At 40.0% G+C, this 21,423-nt stretch overlaps 1 protein-coding gene across 1 annotated transcript in view; it reads left to right on the top strand.

Moving 5' to 3' along the window:
- The window catches only part of LOC136886267 (phenoloxidase 2), a 124,729-nt gene that overhangs the window by 78,198 nt on the left and 25,108 nt on the right, over nt 1-21,423 (top strand). Inside the window, exons 10-11 of the mRNA XM_067159002.2 lie at nt 6,814-7,002; nt 18,946-19,081. Coding sequence (XP_067015103.2) covers nt 6,814-7,002; nt 18,946-19,081 — 325 coding nt within the window. The remainder of the gene's footprint in view (nt 1-6,813; nt 7,003-18,945; nt 19,082-21,423) is intronic.

Raw genomic sequence — 21,423 nt, forward strand, 5'->3', positions numbered from 1 at the left:
ACGGTATGTAATAGTATGACTGGATATGGGCAGCGGAATAGGCAGAGGAGCGGTGACCAGAGGTGAGACCTCGTACTGCCAGAAATTCAGTCCACCTGGTCGAAGCACATTTTCAAGAGGAGTAGCCTCCGTGCTCGACGTAGGGTGTATTCTGGAGCTGGACACCGGGGCAAGTGGGCATCTGGACAGGCTGGGAGTTCCTCTTTATAGTACACACACGACTGTTCAGGCACGCGCACTGAGGGCTGCGCGTCGAGGCTAGAAGAATGACACTTGGCGCGCGTGTAGCTGGCTGGCGGAGCGAGAAGGGAGCGCCGGACATACAACACCCTCCCCTCCTAAATACGCCGGTACGGCGTGAAACGGCGGCGGCGCTGGCGGCGGCTGCGATGCTGGGCCGGAGCTGCTGATGTCTCTGTTGGATTGTCCGGAGCTGGGACCGGGTGGAGTGGCGCTGTCTCGTCCTGAAAGGAACCCATGGTTATTAAATGGTCTAAAGCTCGTTCAGCAATAGATTTATCTGGCTGAGCAATAGAATCAATAGCTGGACATGGGCGGTAGCGCAGACGTATCTGGTCTTGATGGCGGCAGATACGTTTCTCCGTAGTCTGTATTTCGTAGAGACGATGACCCAAAGATCTGCAGATGACTCCAGGTATCCAGAGTGGTTTTGACCTGAATGTCCGGGTGTAGACCTTGTCGTTGACTGAGAACTTCGTTGGTGAGGTCTGAGACTGGGCCGGAAGAGGCTGCAACAGAGAAAGTAAAGTTCTGTGAGGTCGTCCATGGAGCTTCTGTGCAGGAGTGATATTATCAGCGCCGGGCAGAGTTCTGTAGGTGCTTAAGAGTTGGAGTAATGCTTGGTCTTTAGTTAAGCCTGAAGAGACAGCTTTTTTCATACTTCTCTTAAATGTTTGTACAAAGCGTTCAGCTTCACCATTAGATTGAGGGTGAAAAGGCGGTGCTAGGATATGACGAATGCCATTATATGTACAAAAATTCTTAAAAGCAGTAGCTGTAAATTGAGGTCCGTTGTCCGAAATGAGTACTTGAGGTAAGCCTTCTGTAGTAAATATTTTCTGTAGAGCACGAATGGTAGCTTCGGTCGTAGTAGTCGAATGCATATCCACTACATATGGAAAGTGCGATAGTGAATCGATGACTATTAACCACATGGAATTGAGGAAAGGACCTGCGAAATCGATGTGAACTCGTTCCCATGGAGTAGTAGCAGGAGGCCATGAAGCGAGATCAGAAGACGGGGCGTTCTGATTCAGTTGACATTGTTCACAATGACGGATGAGCTTTTTGATGGCGGCATCAATACCGGGCCAGTAGCAGTGTTGACGTGCTAGTTGCTTCGTTCGGGATATACCCCAATGGCTTTGGTGTAATAATTTGAGAACTTGTTTCTGTAGGCTAAGTGGGATAACCACTCGGAAGATGGTGCCTGCTTCTAGGAGTACGACTCCAGCACGAGTCGTGAGACGATGCTGCATACGATGATAAGGTGCAAGGTGGGCGGGAAGATTGCTCTGAAGAGGCCAACCGTTGCGGATGTAAGTACGCACAGTAGCAAGTGTACTGTCCTTATCCGTAGCTTTAGCTATGCAGGTAGCATCAATAGGAAAACTGGAGACAGTATCTTCAAGTTCTATATCCAACTGAAGACATTCAGATTCTTGAGAATCGAAGGCAGTATCAGGACCAACTGGTAAGCGTGAGAGGGCATCAGCATTACAATGCTGGGATGTGGCTCGATAGACAATCTGATAGGAATAATCAGAAAGGAACATGGACCATCTTTGAAGCTTTCTGAGGGAATGCTCAGGGATCTTATTACCAGGATGGAATAAGTGTACGAGAGGCTTATGATCAGTAATGATCAGGAAATGGTTGCCATAGAGATATTCATTGAAACGGCGAATACCAAAGATGATGGCTAAAGCTTCTTTCTCTATCTGTGAGTATCGACGTTGATGGTCATTAAGTGTTTTCGAAGCGAAAGCGATGGGGCGTTCCCGTCCATGACGATCCTTCTGGGAGAGAACGGCACCGACACCGTAGTCTGAAGCGTCAGTAGCTAGCGTGATGAGCTTGTCGGGCTGAAAATGAGTGAGTTGTATAGCTTGAATTAAGGCGTTGTTGATGGTTTTCCATGCCTGTTGGCATTGCGGAGTCCATTGAAATTTAACACCTTTTTTACGTAGAGCGTTTAATGGAGCTGCCACTGTAGCGAAGCGGGTAATGAACTTATTATAGTAGTTCGCTTTGCCTATGAAGGACTGGAGCTGCTTGAGGTTCTGAGGTGCTGACATGTTGACGATAGCTGAGACATTCTGTGCACTAGGGCGAATTCCAGTCTTATCAAGTATATGTCCTAGGTAGTGAACTTGAGGCTGAAAGAATGTACATTTAGCAAGATTCGCTCGTAGGCCATTGTCTTTCAATGTCTGGAGAAGGAGGCGTAGATTGTTTAGATGTTCCTGATGATCTTTTCCAGTAACAATAATATCATCCAGGTAGTTAGCACAACCGGGAATGGAGGCAGTGAGTTGAGCTAAATAGCGCTGAAAAATAGCCGCTGAGGATGAAACACCGAATGGGAGCCGCTGGAGCTGGAGCAGTCCGAGAGGAGTGTTGAGTGTTAGAAATTTCTTAGAGTCTTCGTCTAAAAGTAGCTGGAGATATGCTTCTTTAAGATCAACTCGAGAGAAGAATTGTCCGCCAGTGAGACGACGGAATAAGTCTTCTGGACGTGGAATAGGAAAGATATCTGTGTCGAGTTGTGCGTTGACTGTAGATCGAAAATCGCCACAAAGTCGAACATTACCATCAGGTTTCTTGATTACCACTAGTGGAGTAGCCCATTGACTAGAAGTAACTGGTACCACAATTCCAGTTTGTATCCATCTTTCTAATTCTTTCGTGACCGGGTCTTGAAGTGCTAGGGGTACTGGACGTGCTTTGAGGAAGCGAGGCTTAGCTCCGGATTTCAGCTGTATGTGAGCTGTATAGTCTTTTGCTGTTCCGAGCTGAGAGTCGAAGACTTCAGGAAACTGCTTTAGGAGATCGGTAACGTCAGAAGTAGGCTGCAATGTAGATACAACGTTAATGTTGTCATGTATCTGGAAACCAAATAAGTTAAATAGATCCATGCCCATAATGTTGGATGCAGTGTAGTTGTTAACTACGAGAAGAGGAATGGCCTTCTGAATTCCTTTATAACTAGCCTGAAGCTGGATTTGACCTTTAATGTCAATTTTCCTTTTGTTAAACGTCACAAGCTGGATGTCAGCTGGAGAGCATGAAGGGGAACCTAAGTCGTGGTAGGTAGCCAGGTTAATAATAGAGACAGGTGATCCAGTGTCTAATTGAAAATCGACAGATCGAGTAGAAAATGAGAGAGGAACGATGATCTTGTGAGAATTCCTTGTGGGAAGAATAAGATTGATCTGATCAACTTCCATGTCTTGGCGGGGCTGTATATGCTTCGGGCGTGCTGCAGGAGTCTTAGCAGGGCGGAGCGAACTCCGACATACAGTCTTAATGTGTCCAAGTTTATTACATCGTTCACAAGTGGCTTTGAAAAAACGACAGTCACGACGTTCATGATACTTGAAAGAGCCTCGGCAGGAAGGCAGGAGTTTCGAGGTGTTTTTAGAATTGGGCTTCCTTGTAGCATTACGAGAGGGAACCTGGCGAGAATGCTTGGTAGAGAGCGCCTTATCTGGACGGTTCACTGTAGCAGAGGATTTGCGGGCCTGAGTCGAGACTTGAGCAACTTCGTGTGGAGAAGCTATGGCTGCGGCAGTCTTGGTAGTAAGCTCATAAACCGTAGCAATACGCTGGACGTCTTCTAAAGAAGGGTTACTCTGCTTGACAGCGTCAAAACGTATCTTGTCCTCAGGAGTATGTAAAATTACCATGTCCCGAATGAGAGAATCAGTGTAGGGTGAACCACAACCGTCCTTGGAGCATATGAACTGGCAGGGTTTAGCTAGACCACGCAATTCAGTTATCCATTCAGTATGTGTCTGATGGGGTTGCTTTCTGCTCTGAAAAAATTTATAGCGAGCAGCCACTATGTGAGGAGCTTTGGCATAATGTTCAGTGAGACGGGCCAGGAGCTGTGCGAATGGTACCTCAGAAAGGTTTTCTTCTGGACCTAATTTACGTAGTAATTCACACGTAGCATTGCCAACCGAACTAAGAAATAGTGTGCGGCGGCGTTGATCATCTGTGACAGAATGGCAGGTGAAATGCTGTTGTAAGCGGGCTAAATAAACTGACCATTCTTCCTTAGCCGGATCAAAAGCAGAGAACGGAGGAATAGCTGATGGCTGTGTAGAGACAGAAATAGCTTGAATAGCCTGAATTAATGCTGCCTGTTGTTGTTGCATAAACTGTTGTTGTTGCTGCTGTAAGGCTTGGAATACCGTAGCGAGTTGCTCAGCTGTAGCCATTGCGAGATGCGTGCAATAAAGAGCAAGGAGAGCTGTGCGTCAGAACTGGTTGTAGGCGCGACCTTGACCGGTATATGCTGGGAGTGAGAGAGAGAGCAAGCAAACACGCTGGAGCGTGCCACACAGGTGGAGTGCACGACAGAGAGCTGTGGAATGTCTGATGAGTGGGCGACACACTGAGCACTGATTGACTTCGTCGCCAATGTCTAAGTGTATGAGGGCACTGAGGTTGCTGTACCTCGTTGTGAAGGAGTGGATGAATTGCAAGTTTTTATCCTGTCGCCACAGAGTTGGTGACTGGGGCCGATGAATTGGAGTGTTTGTTGCGTTCAGTTTGTTTTACCTCGTCGCCATAGAGTTGTGTTGTAACCAAGGTTGAGATTTACAAAACACAACTTTATTATTCGCTTCAAATGCAAAATACACTATTTACACAAATAAAACTGAAATTTAACTTGAAGCAAAATGAATTAGGAATCCTGAGAAAGAGTCTATCTTCTGTACACTATATACAAGTTTACAGTGTTTACATCCACTTCTATCTCGAAAAAGATAGTCCTTGATATGAAAAGTCGATAGTCGAAAACTATCAGAAGTACTGACATAAATGTTTTGGAAAGTCCTTCCTTGCTGAGTTCATAAAAGCAAGTTCAATGTTGGAAGAATTCTTTCTTAGCGAAACTAAGGGAGCTTGCATTAATTAGGGAAATATAACAGTATGTAATAGTATGACTGGATATGGGCAGCGGAATAGGCAGAGGAGCGGTGACCAGAGGTGAGACCTCGTACTGCCAGAAATTCAGTCCACCTGGTCGAAGCACATTTTCAAGAGGAGTAGCCTCCGTGCTCGACGTAGGGTGTATTCTGGAGCTGGACACCGGGGCAAGTGGGCATCTGGACAGGCTGGGAGTTCCTCTTTATAGTACACACACGACTGTTCAGGCACGCGCACTGAGGGCTGCGCGTCGAGGCTAGAAGAATGACACTTGGCGCGCGTGTAGCTGGCTGGCGGAGCGAGAAGGGAGCGCCAGACATACAACAGTTCTTTTTTTTTGTCTTTGCCTATAATCTGTGGTGTTCTTTTCTTTATTTGTATGTATATTAACCATGTCTGTTTGTTTTAAAGTTAGTAGAAGTTTATGTGTGTGGCTAAAGTTGAAAGCTGTTATTTTTCTCATTCAACGGATCAATTTGGTATTTGTTTACTATGATCTGGAGAAAAATAATAATAATAATAATAATAATAATAATAATAATAATAATAATAATAATAATAATAATAATAATAATAATAATAATAAAGAATAATAATAATAATATAAATCTTACACAGGCATTCTATGCACATTGTAGTTTATCTCAAAGCTCGGTTTACACGTCTTTGTAAACTACGTCACAATAATAGAATATTGGAAGAATGCGGGTTTCAACTAGTTTCTTCTTTAAACTGAACGGGAAAGTAAATTTGAAATTGTTTAATATGTGCAGCATCGCGAAAACTCGTCTACCCACACATATTGTCTGATCCGTCCATGAGAAGTGCTGGTCAATGATTACTCCAAGATTCTTTACGCTCTTGCAAAAGGGTAAAGCTTGATTTTGAAGTCGCACGTCAGGGATGGACATGTGGTAATTACTGGAAATAAGTCTTGGGTGGGAAAGTGCTATGGTTTGGGATTTTTTCAGGTTTAAAATAAGTCCATGCTGGGAAGACCATTTGCTTGTGGCCTCTAGGGAAAGTCTACCAAGAAAATGGACAGCAGACCAAATGCCCTGATATTTGCTGATGATGTGCTGTTATGGGAAGAAATAGGAGCTGAAGTACAGAAAAACTGAGTGGAACAATATGTTCAATAAATTTGAGGTGAAGATGAGTAATTAGAAGACTAGAAATGGCCATCAACAGAAAAGGAACAAACTCAAACCTAATTTTGGAAGGAACCAAACTAGAATCAGTTTCCCACTTCAGATACCTCGGAAGTACAATCTCAAAAGACAACACTGTCAAGCAGGACATAGGAAGCATCAGACTCTTACAATCAAGTCATAAACCTACTCTATGACTGCAAAATGCCACACACACAAAAAAAAAAAACCCCTGTTCCACGCCTACTTCGTACCGACTCTCACATATGGTTAATTAAGACTAGGGCACTTCCTTCATGTCTCAGCCCTGACCTATCCCATTGACAACATAAGACCTGTCTGTGTCAGTGCAATGTAAAGCATGTAGCATGGGCGAAGAAAGAAAGGAAAGAAACAAAGAATTTTACTAAGTTTATACTAGCGCTTCCTTAAATAAATAACATCCCAAGAGTCTTCATTGTTTTCTTTTTCTCTGTTCAAGCTTGGATTTGAAGGAATCCATATAACGGATGCCCAGGTTCTGGTTAAAGGAGGCCACATAAATGAATTTACAACTTTCTGGCAGAAGAGTGATCTTGACCTGTCTCGAGGTCTGGACTTCGCCCCTGGAGGACCTCTCTTTGTTCGAGTTACTCATCTGCAGCACATGCCTTTCACATACCGCATTCAGGTAAGAGTCTCTCTCTGTTTCTCTCAGTTTATCTATGACACAGGTTGTTCAGGATTCGTAACATCCCGTGATACCAATCAATCTGGTCTAGGTTTTATTGAAGTTCTTCCAAATATTCCTTTTATTTGCAACCATTGTAGTTATTTGTGAGCCTATTTTTATATTATATTGGACAAATTTTCCTCATTAATTTGGTATATAAATGTCAGACACAGCTTATATAGGTTATTTCCTTATTTTGAAATATAATGACTGTTTCAAATTGAAGAACTCAAGAAAATTGCTGCAAAAATCATACTGAAAATCTCGTTTGAAAAGACTGAAATGATGCTGACCTTCAGAATTGAAACACCAGCCATTCACCTTGACAATGGCAAACAAATTAAGATTGTGAACAAGTTCAAATATCTTGGGGAAATTATAACCTGGAACAAAGAGAAAATATTGATTGACAGCAGAACATCTAAACTGATAACACTACAGCAAATCACCTGGCCAACTTATAAAAAGAAAAATCTATTTCAATGAATTTATCAGGGTGGTTGGGCACCAACACCCTGATAAAAACACCACCAGAGAACATCAATCCCCCCCACAATAAAGGAAGTCTACCAAGCTCTGAATAAATTTAAAAACTACAAAGCGTCAGGAGAAGATCAGACCTTTGCGGAAATCTGGAAATATGCAGGAAAATCAGCTAAAGTTGCCCTCCATCAACAACTTGTCTCTATCTGGATTAAAGAAGAACTACCAGAACACTGAACAACAGCCCTCATTCATCCACTGCACAAAAAAGGAGACAAAACCGACCCTAATAACTACAGGGCAATCTCGCTCCTAGACATAACATACAAAATATTTTCAATAATCATCCTTAATAGGATAAATTTACAACTTGAGAAAGAACTAGGAGAATATCAAGGAGGTTTCAGACCCTGGAGGAGCTGTCCTGATCAGGTCATGAGTCTTAAGTTGATAATGGACTAAAACAGGAGAAGAAACAGAGATATGGTAATAACATGTGTAGATTTCAAGAAAGCTTATAATTGCATCCATAGAGAATCTCTGTTTAAAATTTTAAGACACCTTGGACTACACCCCAAATTAATAAACATGATAAAATTGACTCTCACCAACACCAAATCAAAAGTGAAATTTAGGGGTGAAACATCAGAGACATTTGAAATTAAAACTGGACTACGGCAGGGAGATGGGCTCTCACCACTATTATTTAATTGTGCTCTAGAAATGGTAATGAGGGAATGGTTTAGGAAATGTCCCCCCAAAATAAAGATTGGCCAAAAAATCAAAACAAATTGCTTGGGTTTTGCTGACGATTTAGCATTACTAGCAGTGGACATAAAAGAAGCAAAAACCCAGATATCAGAACTTCAAAACATTGCAAATAAAATTGGCCTCAAAATATCATTTGAAGAAACAGAAATTATGCCCCAAAAACCAACACAGCTAAAAGAAGTCACCATAAATGGTAATAAAATCAAAATAGTAACTCAATTTAAATATCTTGGAGAAGTAATAACACATAACCTAAATGAAAAAATCTCAATCCAAATAAGAACAAATAGATTAGCTAAAGCACAAAAATTAACATGGGATATCTACAAAAAGAAATGTCTATCAATAAATACAAAAATAAAACACTACAACACAGTTATAAAACCGGAAGCTACATATGCAGCAGAAACACTCTTTTACCTGAATAAACAATCAAAGACTGACAGACTTCAGAAAATTGAAAGGAGGATTGGAAGAACGTGGATCAACAAAAAATACCAGAAAGATGGACAGTGGCGGTTAATACCTAACAAAGTCGTGTACAAAGAGCTGGAACACATTACAGATACTATGCATAAGAGGAGACTGGGATTCTTTGGACATATCATGAGGATGCAGGATTCGAGACTTCTGAAACAACTAGTACAACACAATCTCGTCTCAAAAAATACCACAACAGGATATAAATGGATCAGAGAAGTAAGAGAACATCTGAAGGAAATGGGCCTTACAACAGAAGACAGCACAAATAAGATAAAATTGAATACAAAACTCAAGAATACAAACCTCCACTTTACCCTTACACAAAACAAATCAACAACACACATATTTTCAACTGAGGAAAGGGCACGAAGATCGGAGCGTCTGAAGACGTACTGGGAGGACCGCAAAGCCCGAACAATCCCTTCAAAGAGACCTGAACGACAGACTGACTAAAGTGATCCTATGTGGTCATATAAGAAGAAGAAGAAGAAGAAGAAGAATGCTAAATTTCGATGTTACAATACAATTATAAAACCCAAAGCAACATATGCTAGTGAAACTCTCTTCAAGTTGAACACTCAGTCAACAACCGATAAATTTGAGAAAGTAGATAGAAGAATCATCAGGACAATCATCAATGAGAAACACGAAGTTGATGGCCAATAGAGATTATTACCTAATGAAGTGGTATATCATGAAAGCGAATCAATAATAGATACAATGCGGAAAAGGAGAATTGCCCTTTTTTTGGTCATGTATTCAGACTGCCAGTGTTTTTCAACTTTTGTAACTTACTGGTACTGTAAATGTCATTGTTATGATAGGTAAATTTTAATACTTCTTTAGTGTTAGTCACATCCTCTAACTGGATATTATCCTTGTAACCAACAATCTTTACATGCTGCTGACTGAATACTTGTGTACCGAGCTCGATAGCTGCAGTCGCTTAAGTGCCGCCAGTATCCAGTATTCGGGAGATAGTAGGTTCGAATCTCACTGTCGGCAGCCCTGAAAATGGTTTTCCGTGGTTTCCCATTTTCACACCAGGCAAATGCTGGGGCTGTACCTTAATTAAGGCCACGGCCGCTTCCTTCCCACTCCTAGCCCTTTCCTGTCCCATAGTCGCCATAAGACCTATCTGTGTCGGTGCGACGTAAAACAAATAGCAAAAAAAAAAATACTTGTGCCTTTTGAAGATCCTCGCAGGTGGCACCTGTTGTCTGCTCTCTGAAATCTCTGTTTGCATACAAGGCTTGTATAAGTTTTAAAAGTGACTGCAGTTACTCTCCGCCTGATCTAACGTTAGAGAAGACTTTCTGTTAGGGTTATCTCCCTTAACTTTTAGCAGTCCCCTGGCACATCTACAAGGCAACAGATTCCTGTTGAATTTATGTGTCATTTCCTACACGAAGGCTTTAACAAGCCTCCTAAGGGTGAACTCCTCCTCCCATAGCTGTTGGTTCTCCTTTAGTTGTCAGGTTTGGTAATGGCCACCCTATCCTCGGCCAGACAGTCACAGGTAGTCACATACAGAATAAATAAGTTACAAGATTGTGAGTAACTGTAAAATGACCTCGATAATGTTGTGAAATGGACAGCAGGCAATGGTATGATGATAAATGGGGTTAAAAGTCAGGTTGTGAGTTTCACAAATAGGAAAAGTCCTCCCAGTTTTAATTACTGTGTTGATGGGGTGAAAGTTCCTTGTGGGGATCACTGTAAGTACCTAGGTGTTAATATAAGGAAAGATCTTCATTGGGGAAATCACATAAACAGGGTTGTAAATAAAGGGTACAGATCTCTGCACATTGTTATGAGGATGTTTAGGGATTGTAGTGAGGATGTAACAATGCAGATGGTAATAGCATTGTATCAAAATTGTGAAAGCTGTGTTAGAACCAAAGTGGGTCAAACTGATTGGTTCAGAGTTGAGACAGGCTTAAGATAGGGAAGTGTATTGTCTCCCTTACTCTTCATTATCATCATGGATAGAATTTTACATAATATCAAGGAGAAGATGGTGGGCAAGCAAGTAAAGTCTATGCTCTTTGCTGATGACATTGTAGTTTGGGGAGATAATGAAGAGGAAGTACAGAGACAAGTTGATTTATGGAGTGAGGAGATAAGAAATTTTGGAATGAAGATTAGTACTGTGAAAAGTAAGACTTTGACCATGACAAGAGGTAACAGAAAATCTAGGGGAGTGATAAAAATAGGAAAAGAACCTCTTCAAGTAGTGAAAATTTTTTAATATTTGGGCAGCGTGAAGTCACAAGATGGAAATTTGGATGGAGAAATTGATTTAAGAATACAGTAGTCTGCAAGTTTCTACCAGTGTGTGAGAGACATTGTATGGAACAAAGATGTGCCAATGAAGTGCAACAAGGTTTTATGTTCATCCTATGCTTCAGCAGCCTGGACGTTGACTAAGCGGAACAAAAGTAAGATACAAGCAGCTGAAATGAGATTCTTGAGGAGCATACAGGGAAAGAGAAGACGAGATAGAATACGAAATGAGGAAATATGGAGAAGCGTAGGAGTGTGTAAACTTCAAGAAGAGATTGATATAGCAAAGCTAAAATGGTTTGGACACATGATGAGAATGCCAGCAGAGAGAGAGAATAGCAAAGAGAACATTCATGGATACAGTGACTGCAAAGAAGCTTAGGGGACGTTCTAGAATGAGATTGAGGAGGTCTGCTGTGGACTGTATTGCAAATAGAGGATTCGATAGCAAAAAAGTACTAGAAGAGGAATGGTGGAAAGATCACTACCCTACCCAGAGAGAATCTGGAAAAGGTAATGGATGAAGAAGAAGAGTAAGGATGTAAAGGAGAGGGCATATAAGTCTCTGGTAAGACCCTAACTAAAGTATGGTTCCAGTGTATGGGACCCTCAACAGGATTACCTGATTCAAGAACTGGAAAAAATCCAAAGAAAAGTGGCTCAATTTGTTCTGGGTGATTTCCGACAAAAGAGTAGTGTTACAAAAATGTTGCAAAGTTTGGGCTGCGAAGACTTCGGAGAAAGGGGACAAGCTGCTCGACCAAGTGGTATGTACATTGAATCAGTAACAGAAAATATTTACCTATTTACTGTTATTGATTCAATGTAAATAAGATTTGGTAAGGGAAATAAAGCTGATTTCTTGCAATAAGTGGCATGTTCCGAGGTGTCATTGGAGAGATGGCATGGGATGACATTGGTAGACGTATAAGTTTGAGAGGTGTCTTTAAAAGTAGGAAAGATCACAATATGAAGATGAAGTTGGAATTCAAGAGGACAAATGGGGGCAAATATTCATATAGGAAGGGGAGTTAGGGATTGGAATAACTTATCAAGGGAGATGTTTAATAAATTTCCAATTTCTTACAATCATTTAAGAAAAGGCTAGGAAAACAACAGATAGAGAATCTGCCACCTGCTCAGCTGCCCTCAATTCAGATCAGTGGTGATTGAGATTGAGGATATACCTGACTTGACACAGATCTGTTGGGTTATTTTTCTATTGATTCATATATTTATTTAGCTTATGGTACAAGTTACTCTAAGCACAAACTAAGTAAGAATAACATTATGAAAAACAATGAATGATTTACAAAAAAAAACAGGATAAATATAAAATGTTAAGGTAAAAGACGAAGTAGAAATGGAGAGAGGTATGTGCAATACAGAAAAATAGAAAGAAAACAATAAAAAAACACAGAAATGATGAAAATATAAGTAAATACATAAATTAAGAGATAAAAATGTGAACTAAACTGGGATCTCTGGATTAACATAAATAAATAAATGAATACTGGATTAAAGCCACTATATTTATTTAAAGAAGCTAAGCTTTCAGCCAAATTGCATTGGTCTTCATCAGGGCATGTTAAGTTCTGCTTCCGACAGTGAGCAAAGAAATTCAAAGAAACGTGGAAGTCATGACCGTACTATCCACAGCCTACCCCACTAATTAGACTCAAGGATCATCTTGCCATGATTCACCGCCCTCTGTCGATGGTATCGTGAGTGCGTCCCGCTGTTCCATGGTGGTGTTATGCACGTATTTCTGCAGTACAGGTCTACATGTATTTGATAACTTGAAGCCGTCTTCTCTGTTGATGTTATTTGGGCGCAGCTCTATCTCTACGGCTTCTCTTACCAGTCGAGCATAGAAGTCTTTTACAGGCATGATGACCTTCGCCTGATCAAAGAGGGTATCTGAAGGTGATGTGTCACATTGTCTGGAATTCTTCACCACAGTCAGAGCATGGAGAAGGTCAATGAAACCCCCAAGCATGCACCACAGTGCCACCTCTTCCATGCCCAGTGCGCACTCTGTTTAGTGGGACCTGTACACTCCACGGGAGATGAAATCCGGGCGGGGGCTGAGTAGGGTCAAAGATCGATCTCCATTCATCGGCGGTCTTAACAGTCCATACTTCATTCCACAGTAGTTTTTCATTCATCAGGTTTTGAGCCAGCAGCAGGGGAGTGTGTCTGGATTTCAGTCAGCTTAAAAGAATTCTATGCATGTCTTAAATAATAATAATAATAATAATAATAATCGTATGCCCTCAGCTACCATGTGCAGACATTTCAATTTGACGCCATCTGGCTGTCTGCTCGTCAATTTCGACGTTCCGCTTTACTCTAGGCCCACTAGATGGCAGACCGAGTAAACCGAAACTCTCTTGGGCGTCTATGGCTGACATTTAATGAATTTTGTCGGGTAAACACCAAATGTGTCACCAGAGATCTTTTACATGCCGACATCGTACGACATGGAGTGTCTAATGGAGTACCTCTGCCGGGTTTGAACCCGCTATCTTGGGATCCGGAGGCCGACACTCTACCAACTGATCCACAGAGGCAGGTTATGCATGTCTTGGTGAACTGGAAGTGATTTATTGGCCTGTATTTTATTTGTTTCTTGGACCAGATTGTTCATGCAATGTAGACTTGGAGGAAGAATGTGGCTAAGAACTGGAAGCCAGTGTAGTGGCGTTGCTGGGTAATAATGATGTTATTGGTTATACAATCCACTAACTACGTTTACAGTTTATGGAAGTGCTGAAGTCATGGAAATGTATCCTGCAGAAGTTCTTTTATGCGGTGGTGAAGGTACCGACACAAGGCTGACATGTTTGAGCACCTTCAAATACCACTGGACTGAGCCAGGATCAAACTGCCAACTTGAGCTCAGAAGGCCAGCACTGTACTGCCATCCAAGCTATTCAGTCCAGTGAAGTGTTGGGTAAAAATGAGGGCCTGTAGTTTGACTGTCAGATAAACAACCAGATAGGTAGGCTGCAGTTTTGCAAACTAGAAATTAAATATTTTCTTGCGTACTACCAACAGATTTTAATGATGGTATTGTTATGCGGAAGATGTAGTAACCTTTTTATTGCATTGGTAATAAGGTTACTTAAAATATAGTGAAATTTAGCATGGTGGCATACGTGTTCCTTGGAATTTTCATTTGTTTAGTGCTATTCCTTTCAAAATTGTATTACTAGAGTCCAATCTCAGACTCTTATTAAGCTATAATGTGGAAGTTCAGGTTAAAAACAGAATTAGGACTAAAATCTACACATACGAAGAAACATTAAAATTAATTAACTATGTAACAAAACTCAGAAATTGTGGTAGAAAATAAAAAGACTCAAAATGTAACCTGGATGCAAACGTTAAGATTCAGGTTATGTATCTTATCAAATGATTCCTAGCACACGGTATAATTTTGTTTTTTGTCTAATACAGTAATATTGACGAGGATGCATGTTACGTTGAAAGTGAAGTTTATATTGATAATTAATAATAATAATAATTAATTATTATTAATTCAATTTTTTTGTTGCTAATTTAATAAGTAGTTAGTTTCTTTTTTTCCAAGACAATGTTAGAATAGTAACTGGCAAGCATTTATCTCACTTTAGTGTAAATACTTAGTAGCAAGTTGTTATGAAGTCAAAGAAATATAACCTCCTTCACGTCCTCATTCGACGGATGAATCACCATGAGCAACGTCGTATACCTTTACTCCATATATGCATCGCAGATAGATTTGGAATAGAACCTAAGCTTTTGACATGCACTCTAATGATTAGGAAATGTGTACCATCACCTCTAGTACCCTACCAACTAACATTTGTCTCTTGCAATAACATTTGGAAGGTAAAACAAGTGTTGGACTATTGGGACTCGAACCCATAAATAACTGCGTGACAGCGCCAAACAATGTTGCTGTAATGACTACGGCTAGCTAGGAAGCTTGCTACTGAATTGCTTGCGTGCAACTCATACAGTCAGTAGCAACAACTTGGTAGCTTGGGAAATCTTTAAAAATTCTGTGATAGCTGGACAGGAAGCATGATATATTTTATAAATATATGCACAGATTACATTATAAGAACTTCTTGTAGATTCATCTTGATGTGTAGCCATCTTGATTCTTACAGTAGTGTCCCCGATAGGAACAAAGTCTCAGATAAGAGCGTTAACTGCCTCTCCAACTTCGGCATAGCTGAACTCGAGAATATTCTCCCAGATTGCACATAACGAAAGTCGTAGTACGCGAGATAAAGACTAAGTTAGGAATGCACTCAGCGGGTGAAGTGGTACACGTAAACCGGCCTCAGTGGTGAGGTCATGTGAGGTGAATGGAGGTGGATAGGCTACCTAGCAGAATAATGGACTTGGTCATTGAGGGGGGGGGGGGAAAGTTGAGGGAAATCAAGACAGTGGTAGTTAGACTCAGTTTCTAATGATTTTAAATAAGAGGAATGGATCTAAATGTTGTCTCAGAGCTAGTTACAAATAGAAGATTGCAGAGGTATTTAGTAAATTCACAGAGGCTTGCAGACTGAATGCTGAAAGGCATAGCAGTCTGTAATGAATATGTATATATGTATTAAAGATCTTCATTCCCCGTTTGCAGTCATTGGAGTGAAGCTTGTGACATAGTTAAGTCCTACTCTGCTAGTGTGCGCGACATATCCAACCGCTTGGCGCTAGACAGTATGAGCGAATGTACCAAATTCGATCCGATTGATTCAGATTTTCAGTCGCTGTGACATTCGTCGCCACCATGGAATGGGAGTCCAAAGACACTGTGAAAGCAAAATTTGAGAGGAAGGAACATGGATTACAGAAGAAAGAAGGGATGAAAAGTGAGTAAGAATCCTTCTTGCTAGTAACAGCTGCGAATGGTCAACATATATGTGTCATATAAACATTGTGCTTCTTTACTGTTACAAGAAATCAATTTCATCATTAAGCCCATATTGTTGACCTTAACAGGATTGTGGTACTTTCTGGGAAAATCCCACCTTTACAATACAATTCTCTTTTATTCCTTTTCAGAGTAACATTATCTTAAGGGGACACTATAGTGAAATTTCATGAATTTCAAGGAAAATATCATAATTGGGTTTAGAACTCTAAAAAATACCATGATGTGTGTTCTTCCGAAAAATGCATTTATTTTTGAAATGCCGCCATTTTTAAAGCCCACAGCACCTCCTTTAAATGGCGCTGCACTAGCATTTAACTGTCCCATGCTCTACTGGACATGCCACTCCAGTTGCTGCGAAGAAATCATCCCTCTCATTTGGATTTCAAATGTAATCTAATAATTGAGTAGCAGATGTGGTATTCTGTATGATGCAGTTTTAGAAATAATGGCAACATATCATAGACTTGCATCAGATGCACTTATACAAAGGTGCACAAAAGGGAAGACAAAAAATCCAAATGAGAGCCTTCAGTGTTCTTTGGAATAAATGTCCAAAAGAAGGTGTTTTTTTTTTTTTGCTAGGGGCTTTACGTCGCACCGACACAGATAGGTCTTATGGCGATGAGAAGAAGTATTTGTTACTAGGAATAAACTTCAGCTTGGTATTGTGAGTGCTGTAAGTGAGTTCAATATGGGGTGTGTTAGAACACTTGAAGTCCTTCAGTCCATCAGAGGGAAGCCAGTACCAAATTCTGCTGTAGACATCAGTCACCAGTGAGACCAAAGGCACATACAGCAAAGCAGGAATAGGAGCTCAGGTGAAAGCAAAGAGCTAAGGGAAAAGTATAAGGTGATGAAAATATCAGAGAAGGATAGAAGAAAGAAGACTGAAGGGCATACTTATTGTGCTGGACAGTTCTAAAGTGAGTGAAGTTGCATAGATTTTTATTTTGCATTTTTTGGCTTAGCAAAATCTTCATGATTTCTTTCAGAAAAATAATCCCTTATCATGCAATTTTTGTCTGATGTAGGTGAAATTTTACACAGTAGTAGTTAGATAGTTGGTACATAAATATCAGTGTGCATTTTAATTTTTTAGGTGATTCAATTCTTTTTCTTGACCTACCAAATGATGTGTAAATACATATTTTTTAAAAAAAAATTAAACAATACATTTTAAAAAATTCTACAGGCCAATATATTTCTTAAACAACAAACTGTGATAGTGATGTTTGTTGGCATAACTATACAGCAAATGTGTGCAAAATTTGGTGGCAAATGGAAAAATATTGTGATGCTAGGGACATTTTTTAACGATGTTGGTAAAGGGAAAGTAAAAAAATTCCCACTCAAAAAGTTGTATAGGTACGATATGGAAGATTGGTTGCATGAATATATCTGAGGAGTTACACCTCAGAAAAAAGTTGGTAACAATTCATTGAAAAATATAGAAGTTAGAAATTTCACTATAGTGTCCCCTTAATGGAATGGTACAGGTTTTGTCCTCATAGGGACATCTTCAGCCATAGTTAAAAGAAAAAATGGAACAAGGATACATAAATACACATTAAAAGACAATGGGTGTAATGACTTATTCTGTCCATATGCTGATTAAATATGTACTGTTTTTTAAAGTCTTAATATTTAATGTTTGTTGCATATATCAATATCAAGAATTAATATCAAAAATTAAACTCATCATCATCATCATCATTTCCCTTTATCCAGCTGTAGCCGGGTAGGGGCAAATATAGTTCCTCTCCACTTTCTTCGGTCTTTCCACTACTCCTCCTCCAACACTGTGTCCCAGTCCAGGTTTCTTTCTATAATGCTGCGTTGGATGGTATCCTTCCATCTCAATCGTGGTCGTCCACGGCCTCTCCTTCCTTGGATTTGCATTTCCATCACCCTTTTTGGCATTCTTTCGTCGCTCATTCGCTTTATGTGCCCAAACCATCTTAGTCGGCTCTTCTCTATTCTATCATTCATTTTTTCCACTCCAATTTCTTCCCGGATTTTCTCATTCCTTATTTTGTCTCGTCTACTCTTCTGTATCATACTCCTCAAGAATTTCATTTCGGCTGCCTGTATTCGATTCTCATCCTTCTTTGTCATTGTCCAAGTTTCTGCTCCGTAAGTTGTTATGGGTACGTAATACATCTTTTACATAGTATCCTTTGCTTCCATTGGCACATCTTTGTCCCATAACATATGTCTTACACTATGATAGAAACAACTTCCAGCTTGAATCCTTTTACTAATCTCAGCATCCAGTCGAGCATTCTCCATTAATTCACTCCCCAGGTATTTAAACGTTTCCACTACTTCCAGGGGCTTGTCTGCAAGTCTAATCTGACGTTTCCCTTCTTTCTCCCCTCTAGTCATAACAAGAGTTTTACTCTTTTCTACACTTATTTTCAATCCATATGCTGATTAAATATGTAATGTTTTTTAAAGTCTTAAACATTTAATATTTGTTGCATATATCAATATCAAGAATTAATATCAAAAATTAAACTAAATATTTAAAAACAATAATAAACTTTAACAGCAGCTGTAAATTTCTGAGATGACATGCACTCCTATAGTTGACCCAGCACTGATGTAATAAATTCACAATGCACATAGCTCCTACTCTTAAATAAAGTACATTCTTTGAAAACAGGTGTCAAGTAGGGCAATGATTACGTCATCATTTCACCACCTGACGATGAAGCCTAGACTCTGAAACGCACTGTGGAGTACAACATTTAATAAAAATTGTGACTGGTAACAGTTTTAATTATTCATAAAGTCTTTAAACTTTTATTCTGTTTTGTGCTAAAGTTTAAAATGTCTGAGTTATCAAGATTTTGGTCTCTTAGCATCAGAGTGATCTATGATTAGTCATACGATTTGAAGGTAACAGGTATGTAGTGTCTGATATCTTCTTCCTTTTGCAGGTCATGAATGACGGTAAGACACGAATGGGAACTGTTCGTATCTTCATGGCTCCAAAATACGATGAACGAGGCATTCGTTTTCGTTTTGAGGAACAGAGATTACTTTTCATTGAGTTGGACAAGTTTCAAACAAGATGTGAGTTTAAAATTCACTTTTAATTGCAAGTTACAGTCTGACTCGTTGGCTGAATGGTCAGTGTCCTGCCCTTTGGTTCAGAGGGTCCCGGGTTCGATTCCCGGGTGGGTCTGCAATTATAATTTCTTCTGATTAATCTTCTGGCTTGGGGACTGGGTGTTTGTCTGTCCCAACACTCTCCTCTTGATATTGGAACAACACACTACACTACCATCCATCACAGAAACTCGCAAACGTGATTACATCCCGCCATATAGGGTTGACGTCAGGAAGGGCATCTGGCCGTAAAATAGGGCCAAATGCACCTGTGCAACACAATTTGCACCTGTGACCCCACAGTTGTGGTAAAATCAGTAGAAGAAGAAATGCATGTTACAATATCTTGTTTATTCTTAATACCATGTTTTGTCAAACCCTTGTCCTGTTTCTCTACCGGGACGGGTATGAGGTGAGATGAATCTGTTGTGGCGGGTTTTTATGATCGGATGCCCTTCCTGACGTCAACCTCATCAGAGGAGTTAATGAGATGAAATGAATTACGTGATATGTGATAGTAGGAAGAGGGTGAAATGTTGTGCCAGTACATAGCCTACTCCTGTCGAATAGCACCAGGGGGTCTGCTCAAGGCTTAACGTCCTCATCCGACCAATGAATCACCATCAACAGCATCATATTCCCTCAGTCCATATGAACTGCGGAGAGGTTAGAAATTGAATCCAGGCTTTTGGCATGCGATCTAGTGATTATAAACTGTATACCACCACCTCTCCTACCCTGCCAGCCAACATTCTGATGGTGACATTTTTTCGACCAGCAGAGCTCGAACCGGCTAACCATGATGTCAGACCATTTAGACTTCAACACCTTAAAGCTCTGCATTACAGGATATTAGAATCATTCTGTATTGACGGTTTTCACTTTACAAAAGAAATTTAATATGTCCTCCTATTCAATACATACACATCTCCGTCATTAGATGGAATAATAATAGTCATACATGTTTCAGCTTGTTTGAGCCATCTTCAGTGAAAAAAGTTAAAGTTTTTTACATAATTGATGCTAAAAATTAGTTAAAACATAATGAAGAAAAGAATGAAAAAATGAAACATGACGGAATTAAGGCAATAAGTGATTATGGTGAGGTTGTGGACCTCTTAATTTAAAATGTGCAGTGTATTACAATTGAAAAACGAGGACGAATTCACTGTGCTAAAATATAAAATGACAGTCTGTCTTTGTTGAGTCACCATCACAAATCGTAAAGAGGGCAGCAAAAACTTGAGAAACTATGCTTGAGAAGATAACAAATGCCAGGTAAAATGTATGTGACGCATAGTGGAAACCGCCAATGAAGTTCAAATTTATAAAATAATTGCCCTCTCGAAAGGCCTGATTTTCTCAAATTTGGTGGTCCCATTCTCACTGATCATGTCTAATGTTGGCTCAGCTGTGTTTGCCTTATTTTTAAATAGTCAAGAGGGTAGTGAAAAATTGAGAAACTATGTTTGAGAAGATAACAAATGCCAGGTAAAATGTATGTGTTACATAGTGGTAATCACCAATGAAGTTCAAATCTCTAATAGAAAAAATGAGGTGGTATGAGAAACTTGGGCTAATAAGTAAAAAACAAGAGTGAAGGCAAAGATAGGTCTTATGACAACAATGTGATAGGAAAGAGCTAGGAGTCTAAAGGAAGCAGCCATGGCCTTAATTAAGGTTCAGCCCCAATATTTGCCTGATGTGAAAATAGGAAATGACGGGAAACCATCTTCAGGGCTGCCAACAGTGAGGTTCGAACCTACTATCTCCCGATGCAATCTAACAGTTGATTGACCCAAACCGCACAGCCAGTCGCTCAGTTTTCTTTAACTTCGGTGACATGAGAAAGCTTGCGTGCTTCACGGCTGAATATGGTTTATTAATACATTTCTTGTGTTGTGTTGTATTGCAAGTTTGTTTAAATGTTCATAACTTATGGCTGTAGCCCTTTTGGTGGGCATGTAACTCAGAAACCAGCAACTTTATTGGAATGAAATTTTTCATAGGAGTTCACCATAATCTGGTCTTTGAAGCTCACCAGTATTACATTTCTAGTATCTGCGAATTCTACTGTGCGTATTTTAATAATTAGAAACAAAAAATATTGAACATATTCAGTGGTTTGTCTTAACTAAATACAGGAAGTATTTCACCTAGAATGCTGAACATGGCCTATATTAATCTAATATCTGCCTGAGAGTTCCGTACAAAATTTCTGATCTCTAACTTCACTAGTTTATGAGATATATGTACCAACCCACGAAGTGACAAAATTTATTGTATGTTACAAAAACATTAAAAAT

The sequence above is a fragment of the Anabrus simplex genome, chromosome X (assembly GCF_040414725.1).
Source record: "Anabrus simplex isolate iqAnaSimp1 chromosome X, ASM4041472v1, whole genome shotgun sequence".
NCBI classification, from domain to species: Eukaryota; Metazoa; Arthropoda; class Insecta; order Orthoptera; family Tettigoniidae; genus Anabrus; species Anabrus simplex.